General features: G+C 43.1%; 1 protein-coding gene across 1 annotated transcript in view; it reads left to right on the forward strand.

Annotated features, from left to right (window-relative positions):
* Positions 1-16,089, forward strand: part of WWTR1 (WW domain containing transcription regulator 1) — a 45,480-nt gene extending 29,391 nt beyond the window's left edge. Inside the window, exons 3-6 of the mRNA XM_052686490.1 lie at positions 6,246-6,445; positions 11,547-11,680; positions 12,186-12,298; positions 12,518-16,089. Of these exons, the coding sequence (XP_052542450.1) occupies positions 6,246-6,445; positions 11,547-11,680; positions 12,186-12,298; positions 12,518-12,702 (632 nt within the window). The 3' untranslated portion in view covers positions 12,703-16,089. The remainder of the gene's footprint in view (positions 1-6,245; positions 6,446-11,546; positions 11,681-12,185; positions 12,299-12,517) is intronic.
* The last annotated feature ends 904 nt before the right edge of the window (positions 16,090-16,993 follow it).

Below are 16,993 nucleotides of genomic sequence, written 5' to 3' on the forward strand. Positions count from 1 at the left end.
GCAAAGCATTGAGCAGCAATGCCTTTCTGCAGGAAACAGCCCATTGAACGTTTTTCTCATACCCTGTCTCCTCAGGAGTACATTCTGCAGAACACTGTTTCTGGAAATCATGCATTCTGAGAACATGTTGGTATCTGTCACACCTCGATCATGCGACAACACGCTTGTGCCTGTTCACACTCAGCCACAAACTCTGTTGGTGTGAGACAATGAGAAGGATAGCAGGGAGAGCTCCTTGGCAACACCAATGTTCATAAATCCATGGGACCCGATGGGATGCATCCACAGGTGCTGAGGGAGCTGGCAGAGGTGACTGCTGAACTGCTCTCTGTCATCTTTGAGAGGTCTTGGAGAATGGGGAGGTGCCTTAAGACTGGAGGATAGCCAACGTCACTCTGGTCTTCAAAAAGGGCAAGAAGGAAGATACAGGTAGTTACTGGCCAGTCGGTCTCACCTCTGTCCCTGGAAAGGTGATGGAACAGCTTGTGCTGGATACCATCTCCAGACAACTGGAAGAAAAGGAGGTAATCAGGAGTAGTCAGTGTGGGTTCACTAGATGAACCAGGTCATGCTTGACCAACCTGGTAGCCTTCTATGATGCTGTCACATGCTGGGTGGATGGGGGGAGAGCAGTGGATGTAGTCTACCTTGATTTCAGCAAGGCTTTTGATACTGTCTCTCACGACATCCTTATAACAAAGCTGAGGAAGTGTGGGATGGATGAGTGGACAGTGAGGTGGGTTGAGAACTGGCTGACTGACAGAGCACAGAGGGTCGTTGTTGGTGGTGCAGAGTCCGGTTGGAGGCCTGTAAGCAGCGCTGTTCCTCAGGGGTAGGTGCCGGGTCCAGTCTTGTTCAACATCTTCATCCTTGACCTTGATGAGGGGATGGTGGCCACCCTCAGCAAGTTTGCTGATGACACGAAGTTGGGAGGATTGGCTGACACACCTGAAGGCTGTGCTGCCATTCAGCGAGACCTGGACAGGCTGGAGAGCTGGGCAGAAAAAAACCGGATGAGGTTTAACAAAAGCAAGTGTAGAGTCTTGCATCTGGGGAGGAATAATTGCATGCACCAGTACAGGTTGGGGGATGAGCTGCTGGAGGGGAGCTCTGCGGAGAGGGACCTGGGTGTCCTGGTGGACGACAGGTTGCCATGAGCCAGCAGTGTGCCCTTGTGGCCAAGAGGGCCAATGGCATCCTGGGGTGCATTAAAAAGAGCGTGGCCAGCAGGTCGAGGGAGGTGATCCTCCCCCTCTACTCTGCCCTGGTAAGACCTCATCTGGAGCACTGCGTCCAGTTCTGGGCTCCCCAGGACAAAACAGACAGGGATCTCTTGGAAAGAGTCCAGCGGAGGGCCACAAAGATGGTGAGGGGCCTGGAGCATCTCCCCTATGGAGAAAGGCTGAATGAACTGGGTCTGTTCAGCCTTGAGAAAAGAAGGCTGAGAGGGGACCTGATCCATGTCTATCAGTATCTGAGGTGTGGGGGGCAGAATGGCGAGGCCGGACTCTTTTCAGTAGTGTGTGGAGACAGGACAAGGGGAAATGGCCGGAAACTGCAGCATAGGAAGTTCTGCACCAATGTGCGAAGGAACTTCTGTACAGTGAGGTGACGGAGCACTGGAACAGGCTGCCCAGGGAGGTGGTGGAGTCTCCTTCTCTGGAGATGTTCAAGACCCACCCAGACACCTACTTGTGCGACCTGGTGCAGGGAACTGCTTTGGCAGGGGGTTGGACTCGATGATCTCTGGAGGTCCTTTCCAACCCCTACAATTCTGTGATTCTGTGAACTGCGTGGGTTGGGAAACATGACATGCTGCTAGTGCAGAGAGCAGCTGGAGTTTGTGAGTACCCAGTGCATCTAAGGTGGGCCAAGAACCATGCTTAGGGAAGTTGCATTGGCTGTAAGGTGCCTACATATGGTGAGGGACAGGAGCGAGAACCTCAGCTTCCAAGCACATCATGGCTTTGCCCTCATGATTTACGCTGTGCAATTGCTTCAAACTGGAGATGCTGTGTTCCATCTGAGATGGCCCACAGTATCCCCCAGGAAGGGGATGAGCAGTGCTTTCCTCAGTGCAGAAGTTTGGAAGACCATTGGAACAAGCTGTTTTGCTGAGGACACATTCCACATTCCACAGTGCTTAAACTGCTGATAAAGAAAAGCCCTAAAATTTAACACATAACAATGTGCAGTGCTTTTCATGGAACTGAAGCCTAAGAGTACTTGCTGTAAAGGTAGCTGTCTGATATTGAAGCTGAATAAATGAATCTCTCTCTCTCTTTTTTTTTTTTTTCTTTTTCTTTTTTTTTTTTTTTTGTATGATGGAGGAAAATACAGTGTCAGGAGGTTCAAATGACAACAGTTGAATTTGTTCCTATTACCCAATTCCATTCCAATTAGTAGCAGTTTTGAACAGAGCTGTTTCTCTCTGGACCTGTGTCCAGAGGTTTCAGACCTACATACCTCTGAGGAGAAAGGTACTGATAGAAGGAGGAGATGGAAGGAGAACCAAGTAATCCAGGTGGACTTGGCTGAGGATGGCTCTTACTTACTCTTTTGCCTTCTGTGTATCTTCTTCACTGAAAAATCCAGGTGGCATAAGTCACTTTTCTTGGAGGTAGAGTGAGATTCTTGTTGTTTCTTGGAAATGTGATCACACGTGGCACGCTTGACTTTAAGTAATTCGGTATAGTTTAATTTCTACACTCCTGATGTCTGGTGTAGGAATGCTTTACTCACTGTACTGAGCTTCCTCTAATCCCTTGATTGTGTGTAATAGTGGATAGCATTGCTTGAAAGGAAAGGAAGTTACTGAGTTAGGGTTGACTGGATGGAAACGTTCTGTCTGTCCCCATGAGAGGAAATGACTTTGAGTGTTACTGGGGGCACTAACTCTGGGAGAAATATTTCTCAGAGTATACTTATCATCTTGTTCTTTGCCTTCTTGAATCTACAGTTTCAGCTGTTACCCACATGAGTGCAGATCCACTGATAAAGGGACAGTTTTATAAAGCAGAGGCAGTAGATAGCCATGACAAGTGATGTTACAACTCAGGCTCTTCTCCTGGCTCACCATACAGGCTATTCGTCTTCGCATAACTTTGCCTGGTTCTGTCATTTGTATGCACTGCTTAGATGAAAACGATTTTTGTATGTAAGATGACTGTATTGTGGTAATCCCTCAGCCAGCCTGGATTCTGAGTGTGGCTGTCCTGTCAGTCAACCAACCATTGACGTGCCAAAAATCTAAACATGTTTACGCTTGTGATGAGAGTTAAATTTCTGCCTAAGTGTTTATGGTACTGGAAATTTAACACCAGATTTACACTGATATAGTTCATATAATTGCACTTACAATATTTCTTAATTATTTTAATAATATGTGGGTCTAGAATAAGACTAGACTCACTGCGGTTCAAAGCTTTCCATTACAAACGTAGTTTGATTCCTGCACCCAGCTCTCATTCCTGCCCTTCCTTCTTGGCACTGCAGTTTGCTGTCCTTCAGAGATTTGCCACTGAAAAGTCACTAATCAGTTCTGGCTTTGTCAGTCATTCCTCTTCCTTGCAACTGGTTTATTTCTTCCATCTGCTCTCCAGTTTTCAATGAGCATAAACATTTTCACAGCTACTCAGTGACTTTTGTTAGGAACTTGTCTAACTAGAAAATACCTTTCTAGCCCCAGGCAATTTTTAGTTTGTTATGCAGCTACAGAAATGCGTTGGCCAGCCCAGTAAAAGGATAACTGTGTGGGCAGGAGCAAGCAGCTGAGCATGGAAGAGGTGGTAACAGTCAATACCCTGGTTTCATGAGGAAGCATGATGTCATTTGTATGGATACAGCTGTCTGTGGACCACACATACTCTAAGTGAGTGAAAAGGTTACGTTACTGCAGGGCTTCTTTTAGCTTGGATTGTTCCTTGAGCTGAATTTGCAACTGAAGCTATCATGACTGCACTCTCAGATGACCCCATAGTGCTTGGATTTATGTGATACTGGGTCATCCAGAAGAAAAGATGTTGGAGTAGGTCCAGAGGAGGGCCACGAAGATGATCCAAGGGCTGGAGCACCTCCCCTTTGAGGACAGGCTGAGGGAGCTGAGGCTCTTCAGCCTGAAGAAGAGAAGGTTCCGGGGGGACCTTATAGCAGCCTTCCAGGACCTGAAGGGGGCCCACAGGGAAGATGGAGAGGGATTTCTTATAAGGGCAGGTAGCAACAGGAGACAGGAGGAAATGGCTTTAAACTGCAAGAGAGTAGTTTTGGACTAGATACCAGGAAGAAATTCTTTACTGTGAGGGTGCTGAGACACTGGAACAGGTTGCCCACAGAGGTTGTGGATGCCCCCTCTGTGGAAGCATTCCAGGCCAGGCCAGATGAGGCTGTGAGAAACCTGGTCTAGTGAGCGGTGTCCCTGCCTACAGCAGGGAGTTGGAACTAGATGATCTTAAACATCCCTTCCAACCCAAACCATTTCTATGATTCATTCTATGATTCTATGAAAGACTCAGTTCAGATCCGATGTAAGAACATGAATACTTCTGCCTAATGAAGCATGGTGAAATTTATCCTGGCCCAATGTCTGCGTACCTGCCTTGTTCCAATTGCAGAGTGACAGACAATACATGATTTGGCAGAAAGCTTGGAGAGCTTTCAGACTCTGAAATTATCAAGCCATTTCTTCTTCATTTCATTCTCAGTGCACACTACCAAGAGTGCTTGCTGAACTATATTCTACAATGTCAGATGCGAACACAGAATAAAGATCAGGAGCAGAGAACTGTGTTGAGATTTCAGTTTTCATATGGTAAGAGCAATGAGTGAGAGATAAAAAGGAAGAAACAAATCTTAGTTCTTTGGCAAGAAAGATAATGTAGCTCTTCTGAGAAGTATTTTATTATCTAGGGTGCTGTTGTTAAAGAAGAGCTTTCTTAATGATGCTATCACCTCATCAGTGAAAGAATACTTGCAAAAATGTCAATGAATTTTTAAAGCACTATATGGCTACCACTTATCATTCAAACTGATTTCAGGCACCTTATTTGTTTTTTGCTGGAAATGTGAAGGTGGGGAAGGAAATGAAGAACTATTCACCCTGTGGTTCACAAAGGATATTGCATTTCTGAGAACTGATAGGTTTTGTTTAAAAGTTAAGCGGAGTTAATGTCAAAACTGTGCATGCAAGCAAATCAAAAGGAAGAATTCCTTCACTGCTTCATATCAGCAGGCAGATGTTTCCAGGAAAACAGGATTTCAGCATAGGTAATGGTCACTTGGGAAGACAAATGCCATCACGCTGAATGTCCTCCTTTCCTCCTTCTTTCACCTCAGCCTTTCTTGCAGAGCACATCCTCATCTGGTATGGGATATCTCTTTGATCACCTGTGTCCCCCTGTGCCACCCCCTTAGACTTACGTGCCCCTCATGCCCCTCGCTGGGAGACAGAGTGAGAAGGGGAAACACCTTGACTGCTCAGCAGCAGCTAGACATCAGTGTGCTATCAACACTGTTTTCATCATCAATCCAAAATACAGCACCACGCAAGCTATTGTGAAGAAAACTAATTGTGTCACAACCTAAACCAGAACAGGAAAGCTGCTGCCTGCCAAGGAGCAGAACATCCTACTAGGTTTGCTTCTTACCTAGCACTGGAAGATCTCTCATCTCCATATCATCAAAAGTGTGCATCTCTTTCATAGGGGTGGAAAACACAAACAGACATCATTATCTGTGCCAACAAATATTTTTACAATAATTAATTTAGATCTGACAATAAAGAAAATGTTAAGAAATCACTTGGCTACTCTACTGCATAACACAGGCACACATTTGTAGAGTTTTCAATTAGAAAGTTTGCATATCATTTGCTGCATATCAGTGGGATGCTGGGATCATAGAATCATAGAATTATTTGAGTTAGAAGGGACCTTATAGACCAGCTAGTTCCAACCCCCTGCCGTGGGCAAGGATACCTTCCACTAGATCAGGTTGCTCAAAAGATAATCATGAATACCTGTTATATTATAAGTATTTGAGTTTTACACACTTATAAAATATTACAGGATGTTTATTAAGCAATTACTAGCAGCAGTCTTGTCAAGTAGATTAGTTATCTCAGTCATTAGAAGTACAGTAATTCAAATAATGCCTTATTCGCTGTGGATGAGCAACATGCGTCCTGGGCTCTCTGTTCTCTGAAAGTACAATTATACATAATCAGCCGTGATTTCTTTTCTTTCCCACAGTTATGAATCACCAGCACCAAATAACGGGCAGCTCATCCATCTCACAGCAGGGCTGTCCTTCCCAGACTCCGCAGCCAGGCCTGCTGAACGTGCCCAGTGCGCTGACTGCGCAGCAGCAGCAGCAGCAGAAGTTGAGGCTCCAGCGAATCCAAATGGAGAGGGAACGAATTAGGATGCGCCAAGAGGAGCTAATGCGGCAGGTAACGTTGAGGACACACTTCTGTTTTGCTCAAGAACTTTTCTTTTACCAGGTACAAATGGTAGCATTGCTGCTTTATGTCACGATTAACTATTGCTTTAGGTGAGGATAACAAAAAATGAGGATGGGAATGTAAATGGAGTCTTTGTGAAAAGAGAAAACATTTCATTTTTTCACTGTAATGAGAATATTTGTATAAACAATCTATAATGATGTATTTGCATCATATTTGCATTTTTCACTTTTGCCTCCTTCCTCTAAGCGTACAAGAATTTAAAGAAACGATGTTTTACAAAATTAAGAAAAAATATTTACAATTCTTGCAGCTGTACAAAAAAAGCAAACAAATCATTAAAATGATGTCCTTTTACAAATCCTGAAGTAACACTTACCTGTCTTTACATGTGATTATTCCCATCATCTTTGCTATAGGGGAACATTCTCACAGTTACAAATATGCCCTTGCTGAACAGTGGTGAAAGGCAGATACAAGTCTGCTAATGTCTCTGACATTTTTTACTGACTCACATCATGAATTTGACTTTTATGGTTCAAGGTTGAGTGTGAAAACTGTGCAGATGCTGTCTTGTTTCCATGCTCAATTTCCACTACCCTTAATTTGTGGGAATTACATTGTGCTACGTCGTCTGTGCATGTAGAATGACTGTGTTCAGTGTGGTGTTCTCTCGCTTGATTGGTGATCTTAAGCCTTGTATATACCTTCGCCTTTATTGTCCGGAACTGAGGACATAGTAGAGAACATAATAGAAATGGAAGAAAGTGGGCACATCTGGTGTGAGTTTCACCATATTGTTATCATGCTAATAACATGTTCCTTTACTTTTACTTTCTTTGGCCCTGTTCTTGCTCAGGACAACAGCAAATTAAGCATCAAAACAGTCGAGCCATTGACACAAGGGCTGGTATCCCTGCCTGCTTACCGTGTGTTTTTTGTTGAAACTGATACATGCTCAGCAGTGCAGCGTGTGGTGCTTATTCAAGACTTCATCTTCACTGTGCTTACGGTTTTTCTTTGAGCTACGCGTTATGTAAAGCAGGACAGTATCACTTCGTACTACTAAAATTTTCAGAACTGATTGAGCTTTTAATGACATACTCACCACTTACAGATAGCAAGATGTAAAATCTATCCTTTTCAGCAGAATTCTGTGCCTTTCCTGCCATCAGCCTGAGCAGGAGCTCAGAAGGACGTGGCAAATCCCTCTGGGGTCAGATCCTTTGCTGTTGCTTTTGCTTTTTAAGTATAACCTAAGGGAAAAACTGAGTAAAGTGAACACGCTGCTGCTAGGTGGCTGCAAGGAGGTGCAGAGAACTTGAACAAGACTGGAGGAATTCTTTTTGCAGATCACAAACCCACTTTCCACCAGGCAGCAGCTGCTGGCTTCCCCGCAGCCATTCCTGGCTGCAGCTGCTCGGGTGGAGCAGCACTCCCAGCCTGGAGGAGCATGCAGTGCTGGAGGCACTCTGCTCAGGGAATTTGTTTATCACGTTGTTGGTAATACCACCAGCGCAGCAGATTGAGTCCTTGCAGGAAGTGCTGTGCATTTCAGAACACTAGAATGGCTCAGCTCTCATTTAATTGTTTTCTTACTCAGTTTTTTCGTTCCAAAAAAAGCTGTCTTTCTCACTGATCTTTTTTTTTTTTTCCCCCCAGCTTTCTAGCTGGAAAAGGGAGAATGTGCTTACTGCTCAGGAGGCTTCCTGGAAGTGGAAGTCATTAGAGCAGTGTCAGTTAGAAATCTTGAAAGGGTCATAGAATCATAGAATGACCTGGATTGAAAAGGACCCCAATGATCATCTAGTTTCAACCCCCTGCTGTGTGCAGGTCACCAACCAGCAGCCCAGGCTGACCAGAGCCACATCCAGCCTGGCCTTGAATGCCTGCAGGGATGGGGCATCCACAGCCTCCTTGGGCAACCTGTGCCAGTGCCTCACTACCCTCTGGGTGAAAAACTTCCTCCTAATATCCAACCTAAACCTCCCCTGTCTCAGTTAAGCCGTACTGGAAAGACATCCTAGCACCCTTCTCTGCATCTTCTGCCTTGTTTGGACGGGGAGTCACAGAAAGGTCAGATGTTGCCTTCTGATCTCTGATCCTCTTCCGTAAGTGTGGGTGTGGAAGGGTACAGGGGCTCAAAAACAGCTGTAGAGGGAATGATACGTGGGGATGCAGATGAGGATTTGTCAGTGTTTTGTTCTTGAAGAGTTGCTGCTTACTGACGTGCTACATCCTGAACAGGAAAATGTCCTGCTGCATCCTTTCCACTGCACCGGTTGGTGCGGTCGGACCCATTGGTGGCACAGGCAATGTCTAGCGATTGCACCGTCTGCCCTGAGAATGAGGGCTGGCAGAAAAGGAGCTGAAGTGGCTAGCAGTGTAAACTCCCTTCAGACACCATCATGCCCCAGCTTGAAATGACTGTCTGGCTACTGATCATGGAGCTCAGTTCAGTTCTGCCAAGAAGGATTCCAGGAAATGTGACAATGAATTTATAGACTTAGTTGGCACACAGCTTAAAAGGAGCTTACATCCGAGCTGTGTTCAGAGACACTGAATAATTCAATATACTGCAATCCTTTGAAGCTTTTAAAGATTTTGCAAATCATCACTGTCAGAGCCCTCTGACATGCCTTAATGTTGTCAGTACACTGAGGGGTGGGGTTTGCTTGTTTTTGTTGTTGTTATTTATTTTGAAAATCACATTGAGGTTTTTAAACCTATGCTTTAGTGCCCTAGCACTTGGTGAACTAAGTGCCAAGGATGGTCTCTGCTGACCAACAGGAGGCACTCCTGCATTTGGGAGCTAGGAGGTGATAAGAATGGCTAAGAGTACATTGTCACAGCTGCAACTGCAATATTGCCATTCTTAGTGCCACTGGAGGTACATTTTGCAGTGTACCTGGATTGTATGTGCAAGTGCATTTTGTCAGGAGCTGATGCTTCAGAAATCCCTACTGTACTTTGCTGTTTTGTTGGTTGTGTTGCTTTCTTCTGGGCAACCTGTGGCAGTGCTTCACTCCTCTTAGCATGAAGAACTTTTTCCTTATGTCCAGACTAAATCTTCCCTCTTTTAATTAAGATATAGTTACAGTATTCTGAAAGAGACAGATACTTGCATCTGGGTCTTCCTTGTTATTTTATTTTTTAGAAATGGCATTTGATTTTCAGAAGTGGCAGAAAAGTAGTAACCAGCATTCTACATGTTGACAAACCAAGGGGAAAGGCTTTTTTTTTTCTTCTTCCCTTTGTTCTGATATTACCTTTATTAGTGGCAACTGTGTCCTGTGAGATGTGAATTCACACTGCCCGACTATCAGAAACATGAACTTTGTTTCTGGATTGCTCTTCAGCAAAATAAATCTTAGTTAAATCTAATCTGCTTCATTTTGACTGTTTCACTTCCTTTACCTTTTGTAGTTTCTTCTTTCTGTCTGTCTTTTTCTTTCTCTCTGTCTTGCTAGTATTAGCCTTGCTTATATTGTTGCTTTTGCTATTTACTTGCTATATGTTAAAAAATATTTTCAGTATCTTCAAATATCTTCTATATAGACAGTTAAAAAAAGTAGGTCTGCCCATTTTCTCAGATGTTACTTTTTCACAGACTCCAGCCACTTTAATTATATATAAAATATCACCAAAGGTATTGTCATTTGAGAAACAAACTGATATACATAAGCTACCATACATAAGCTATTAAAAATCTTCACTCTTTTTATTCTTAGCATTTACTAAATAATTGCATGATCTAATGTAATTATTAATCAGTGACTATACTGATAATTTGATTATAAATGAAGCGTTATGATAATGGGCACCAATATTTGTTGGTTTCCAATGAATCGTGGTTGCATTATTCATGAAGAGACCACATTAATCCTCCTCACTAACTGAATCAATTGCAAACATAGTGGAACATCCCACTCTAAGCTCAAAAATTGTTCGTCTTTTTTTACTGTAGGAGTTACAGATTCAGTGGAAAATGGTTTTCTACTAAATGAAGTATTTCCTTTTCTTACTTCCCAAAAATCCGTAATAATAATTAGGCTGAGTCAGCTAGGTTTACTGATACAGCTTTATTATTTTTAAGGTGCGAGGATGTTCATTTGGGACATCTGTGTGGAGCAAAGCAGTATTTGTATTAGAGCTCTGTACCACTAGATGTCATGGTTGTCTCACACAGATAAAATGAGATTTAACCATCACGAAGAGTTGAAACAAGTTTCTTCAGTCTCATTTGTAGTCTTTAAGACAGTATGCAAGACACAGATCAAGAAGGCACTTATTATTAAGCAAAGAATTCATTATAAAAATTATTGGATCAAATTCTTCCCTGGTCTTTCTAACTTGTTAAATGCTTTCGGATGGCAAGTTAGATTCTTCTGCTTTGGTGTCTAGCAAAATGAGGCTGCAAAATTACAGAAGTTACCCAACATTTTCTGGGTGAACTGTGAATGAATCTACTGATAACACAGCAGCATTTGCCACAGGAGTCTGCTGTGCCAGGTTCTCCAGCAGCTCCACCAAGATGCTGATCTGGGCCACCGTTGATGTCTGTGGAGGTTCATGGCACCAAAGGGGTGCCGGCTCCCCTTCCCAGATTTCAAACCAGAAATTTTAAAGAGTGCACGTTAGATTGCAGTAGTAGCAACTAGATTACAAAGTAGAGTAGGGTAGAGCAGAGTAGAATAGTTCTGTTGGAATATACAAAGACCATCAAGTGTACATGCCTGACCTCTTCAGGGCTGACCAAAAGTTAAAGCCTATTACTGTGGGTGTTAGCCAGATACCTCTTAAACACTGATAGGCTTTCAGCATCAACCACCTTCCTTGGAAGCCTCTCTCACTGTGGGAGGCCTCCAGTAGATTCTGCAGCACAGATTGGTGTGAAGGACAGTTGCTGTCTACAACATCACAGTTTTCTTCACACCAGTGTAAACAAATAATCATCACTTTTATGGTTTAGAATTACTTTCCTGAATAAAAATGTGGACAGATATAACATGTTTTCTTGTTATGAGACTGCAGTGGTGCTGAACTGTTGGAATAACTCTCCTTCCCTTATATTTCTTTGCCTTCTCAGGAAGCTGCATTGTGCAGGCAGCTTCCCATGGACTCTGAAAACATGACTGCAGTTCAGACAGCCATGAGCACAGCTGCCATGACCCAAGATGTGAGATCTATTACAAACAATGGATCTGACCCTTTCTTGAACAGGCAAGTTCATGTTCTCTTCATTAGACGATTCACACTTTTAAAGCCGTCTCTTTAAAGCAGTTTCCTAAACCATCTGCTTTTGTACATACTCTGAAGAGGGGTACAGTATAGGGGATGACCTGAAATCTTTCAGTTTACACTTCCTGAAGGAACTGTAGAAAAATCAAGCAAATGGTAGCAGGTGGTTTAAAGTGTACTGTATGTATGTGCATGTGGAATACTCTAAGTGCATAATGCAAGTATAAATAAATTGACTTCTTTTAGGTTATCAGAGCTGTTTTTGTTTAGAGAGGAGTATGTACATGTGTATATTTCAAAATTAACGTGACCTCACTTCAGTCACTTTGAATTTGCAATCATGCACTGGAAGCCAGCAAAAGAAGGTGAGGCTTAATGACTCAGTATTTAATATCTAACCTCTTGCACTGTCTTTTCAAACGATACAATCAGGGACAATGTCTAGCAGAACACCATTACTGAGCCTTTTTCATGTTTCAATTTACAGTGGGCCATACCATTCCAGGGAACAGAGTACAGACAGTGGCTTGGGATTAGGATGCTACAGTATACCAACGACACCTGAAGATTTCCTCAGCAACGTAGATGAGATGGATACAGGTAGAATGCCCTGAGTTAGCTTAAAGTACAATTGTATTAATGGCATCTTGTTCTGTCTAGTGCTGTTTTATAATTGCATAGTGGGGGGGTTTTTTAGGTGACATTGTAGAGGATAGAAGTGCTTACAGGAAATGGGGGAGCTAATTTTTGTATCAGTTGTGTTGTTCTACATTACCCATAAGGTTTGGGATTTCAAATATTCTTCTTTAATTTTTCCAGGGGAGACGGTAGCACAGACAGCAATGAACATGAGTGCACAGCAAGCGCGTTTCCCTGATTTCCTCGACTGTCTTCCAGGAACAAACGTTGATCTTGGGACTTTGGAGTCAGAAGACTTAATCCCTATTCTCAATGATGTGGAATCAGTACTCAGCAAAAATGAGCCCTTCCTTACATGGCTCTAATCACCCATTCTCTAATGCTGATTCAGTGTGAAATGCAATTCAGCATTTATTTTTCCTCTTTAGATAGAGGCAAAATATCTGAAAATTCTGAGAGGTCACTGCCTCAGTGACTTTTGCTATGTCATCTTTATGGTTGGTTTAATCTCTGCCTGGATTTGACTGACACTAACTTAAATATAAAATGCATATAGAAATATACATGTATAAATATATATTTCTTCCTCTTTCAGAAAATATACACTACGCATTTTCCTTTCCAGATCAGGCAGAAATGTTTCATTCTAGGATAGAAACTGAATGATGTTTGTGCATGCTTGTGATGATCTTCTAGGTATTGATTAACAGCACAAACCCTTAATGAATCACAGAGGCTAACTCCTAGGTCACTTGGTTCACAGAAGCTGCACAGCATCAGACCATGCAAGCAGATTTATTGCTGCGTTTATGACAGTGCTATCAGAGGTTTTTTATCAACTTACTTAAGCTTTAAAAATCTTTTTTTTAATTATTATTAGGAAAACTGTACTGTATGGAATATAGATTAAAACTGATCCATATCAGCCATGATAATTTTCATATATCTGTAAAGGCACAAGGAGTACTGTTGCCATTTCCTTTTTCTTTTTTTTCTTTTTCCCCCAATATATTACTGTATAGTTTCCAGATAATAACTATGCTTAATTTTTGAAAGTACCAGTATTGTTTAGCAACAGTTTCACACTGCTACAGTGTTGTAAAACAATCCAACTGGTACTAACTGCTGCCTTTTAAAATAAAACAATGTATTACAAACCAGCAATTTTTTAGTAGATCTTAGATTTTGATGTTTATTATATTAAGCATTACAATTTTGTAATTTAACACATGAACAAACATTTTTTCCTATATACTAATACGTGGCAATTAAATGCAAAGATGTGCTGTTGAGGTCAGGACAGAAAAACGTGTCACAACCTGGTAATATCATATGTAGTGTGAAAAAAATGCTTGTAGTACTGTTTTTAGTAATGTTTTTAACTGACAATGTCAAACTGTACATGTAGTTCTATACATGAAAAAAAAGATGTTATCTTTATCAGTGCAAAACTAAGCAGTGTTGTTACTGGTCTGGTAAGGCTGCACCATTCTCAAGTCTGTCACTTACTGTAATCAGTGTACAGAACACACAGCATAATGTTTTTGCACTCCTACATACTGTATTCCCTACAAATGCTTCTTTTTCAGAGGTTTGGGACTGAATCGGCATCAAGGATGTTAAGCATACACTCCCCCGAAATGCAAATGAAGTCCTAAAATTCTTAAATATTTTGAAATTATATTATTTATGATCTATGAATTTATGCCTTTAATATTGAAAAATATGTATTTTTATGAAAGGCACTAAAACTTTTCTCTGAGCTTAATCCAGGCTATGCAGAGAGAGGAGGAGCTATGGCACTCAGTGTAAGTGGCTGTTGTTCAGTTTGATGATAAAGATCTTACCGATGCGCTGTAATATTGATCACTGAGACTTTTCCATCTGGTTGCATGAATGTAGGTGTAAAGGTCAGAGATTAAGTTACGGGAACATGAGAAGGTTTGGAAGTCAAATGGTTATGTGACAAAATTTGATCCTTAGTGGGAAGGGTCACTGCAGACTGGGATGTACAGAAGGTGAGTCACTGGTGTTCAGCAGAAGGCGTGGTGGAAGAACTGATGCAGTAAACTGCCCTGTGAATGACACGCAGCTGGTGTGCAGTGTATGAAAGGTGGAAACTGAAATGCACACACCAAAAGTTGGAACAGGAGAGGGAAGGCAAAGACCTACAGTCATGAAGTTGTACTACAGAGGGAAAAGCAGCTCTTTTTGTACTTTCTCTTTTTAATATAAAGCGAGATGTGACAGCAGAATTGTGTCTGCACAGAGTGTAATTACTGAATTGTCACTACATTTCTTTTATTTTTGGGGAGGGAGGGGAGAGATATTTTCTGTTTATTTGTTTCTTTTTGGTTTTGCTTTGTTTTTAATGTTAGCTTGCATGTCCAGGTAAGAGAAATTCCTTTTCAACAAACAAGGGACCGGGCAGGGCCAAGCAGCGTTACTGTAATTATGAATAATCTCTTTTAAGGATCTCTTCAGGGTGTCAGCCTCAGACTGATGGATGTCCTCAGGCTTCGTCCTGTAGCGACACACCTGATGGCATGGTAAAGAAACGGGAGATTTTTGGCACCTGACTGTAGTGCTGACTTGTAGGCCACTTTCCAGTGCTGCATTACGGCCTGACAGACTGCAGTGCTGGAGGAAGTGGCGGTGGCTGCAGAGCTGTGTTCTCGTGGGATTCCCTTGCTGTGGCACATCGTTCGGTCAATTTAGAAAATACAGTTTGTCCGTCTGCCGGTACCGGCGTCAGTTTGGGTCGTAGTGCATCACATTCCAAGCAGGTCCAGTGTTCGGCTGATGCAGAGCAGGCAGCCGGTGCTGTTTGGCTGCACTGGTTTTCATCAGCTGGAGGTGGCAGCTCTCGCAATGAGAACTGATACCATTTTCTGGCGCAGTCTGATGTTACGCAGAATTAGCTTAAGAGCAGCTTGCTCTGTCAGCTGTGTTTCGGGTGGTTGTGTGTCAAGGTTCAAAGGAGTTAAAAAGGCAAAAAATCTGAAACTACGTTTCCATATTACTTCCTATTGATAAAATCACAGTTGGAACAGAGGTGCTATTACCTGAAACACTGCTGTCAGCGTAAAGCCGTGACCAAAATCTTAGGTCAGATCTTTACTCAGTTGTGAATCAAATCATAGTTAAGGTAGAAGTGATGGTTTACATTGTCAGCTTTTCTTCCTACTAATGGAAATTACAGCTTGTGCCATGGGATTACTGCCAGGACATCATGGGCAGGGGGGAGGGGGGCGGGTTTGCCTGTTTGAATGTTTAAGAGTAGAAAGAGAGGATTAAAATGTCTGTTTTAAGCAGAAAAATAGGGATGTTCAGGTAAACTTGTTTTCTATTATACAGCATCCCTGTACGTGCTAACACTTTAACTTTTTTATTTACTTCTATATATTACTTATATGACGTGAGCATTTGGTTTTGATTTAGAGTATGTTGCAGCAAACCATGTGTATCAGAAGCACACAGATCAGCCTGTTATATCCAGGCTTTGATTCTGTGCTTTTTAAGATGTTTTTCTCTGATCTCGTACATGAAAAAACACATACATTAAGTGGAACGTTTTGGATGCATATTTGTTGTTCTTTTGTTTATTTATTTTTTTCCCCCTTTGGAGGGTTTTGCTCTGTGCTTCCCAGCGACCCATGCTTGGAATAAAGGTAAAGGTCTGTTCTGTGGAAAAGGCATGCACTTTTAATTCAGCGATTGGCTCCATGCAAAATAAAAGCATTTTACGTTTACATCTCAGTTCATTATGAGTTGTTTTGGGCATCAGGAATCATTACAGTTTCGCTTCTAACGCTTCCAGTGCTCCCAGGGCCGCTTTGCTGCTCGGTCACTCAGCGGCGCAAACCGTTACAGCGCGGCTCACAGCTGCCCCTGATCAGCAGCGGCAGCACTGCGTGCTCTGCTCTGAGCACCGAGGCGGTCCGTTGTTCTCAGTCTGATGCGGACCAAGGAGTTTCTCACATTCTGCACCAACGAGGCAAGAAACCCAAACGTCCCGGGTTTGTCTTTGCTGTCGTAGCACATGGAGAATAATTCTGAAGAAGTTCTAAACTCGTGTGCAGATGTTGAATGTTCAGAGATGTGGGAAATGAAAACCAATCAACTGCACTCGGCTTTTCCAATCTTAAAAGGCTGTTGCAGAAACTCTGACGCCACGAGAGCAAGACATTCCCCGTGGATCGGCGGCTGCTGTGCAGTAACGGCACGGGGGGAGCGCGACTGCTGCAGCGATCTGCCAAGAGGTGAACGGTGTAAAGTTTACGCTGCAAACGTAGCAGAGCTTTGTGTTAGCACAGAGACTCCGTGAATGCCGCTGTAGCGAGCGGCGTGACATCGCATTTCTCCTTACGCTTAGCAATGAGCTGCAGTCACGCGCGTGGGGAGGCGTGCAAATGTACCGTAACACCGGGCAGCGCTGCCGCGTTATGACCCCGTATGGAGAAGCGCGTTCACGGGGACGGCAACCACGGCCCTTTGGCCTTCGGCGGTCGCTCCGTTCGGCGCTGCAGGGTCGGTTCCGCCGTACGTCGGCACGCGGCGCTCTGCGAGCTGTGCGCGGCGCGGCGCTGCTGGCGGAAGGGTGAAACCGCTTTGAGAAGAACTTATGGCACTGCGGCGCGCCGAGGAGCCGCGCGG

The sequence above is a fragment of the Tympanuchus pallidicinctus genome, unplaced genomic scaffold (assembly GCF_026119805.1).
Source record: "Tympanuchus pallidicinctus isolate F22 unplaced genomic scaffold, pur_lepc_1.0 scaffold22, whole genome shotgun sequence".
NCBI lineage: Eukaryota > Metazoa > Chordata > Aves > Galliformes > Phasianidae > Tympanuchus > Tympanuchus pallidicinctus.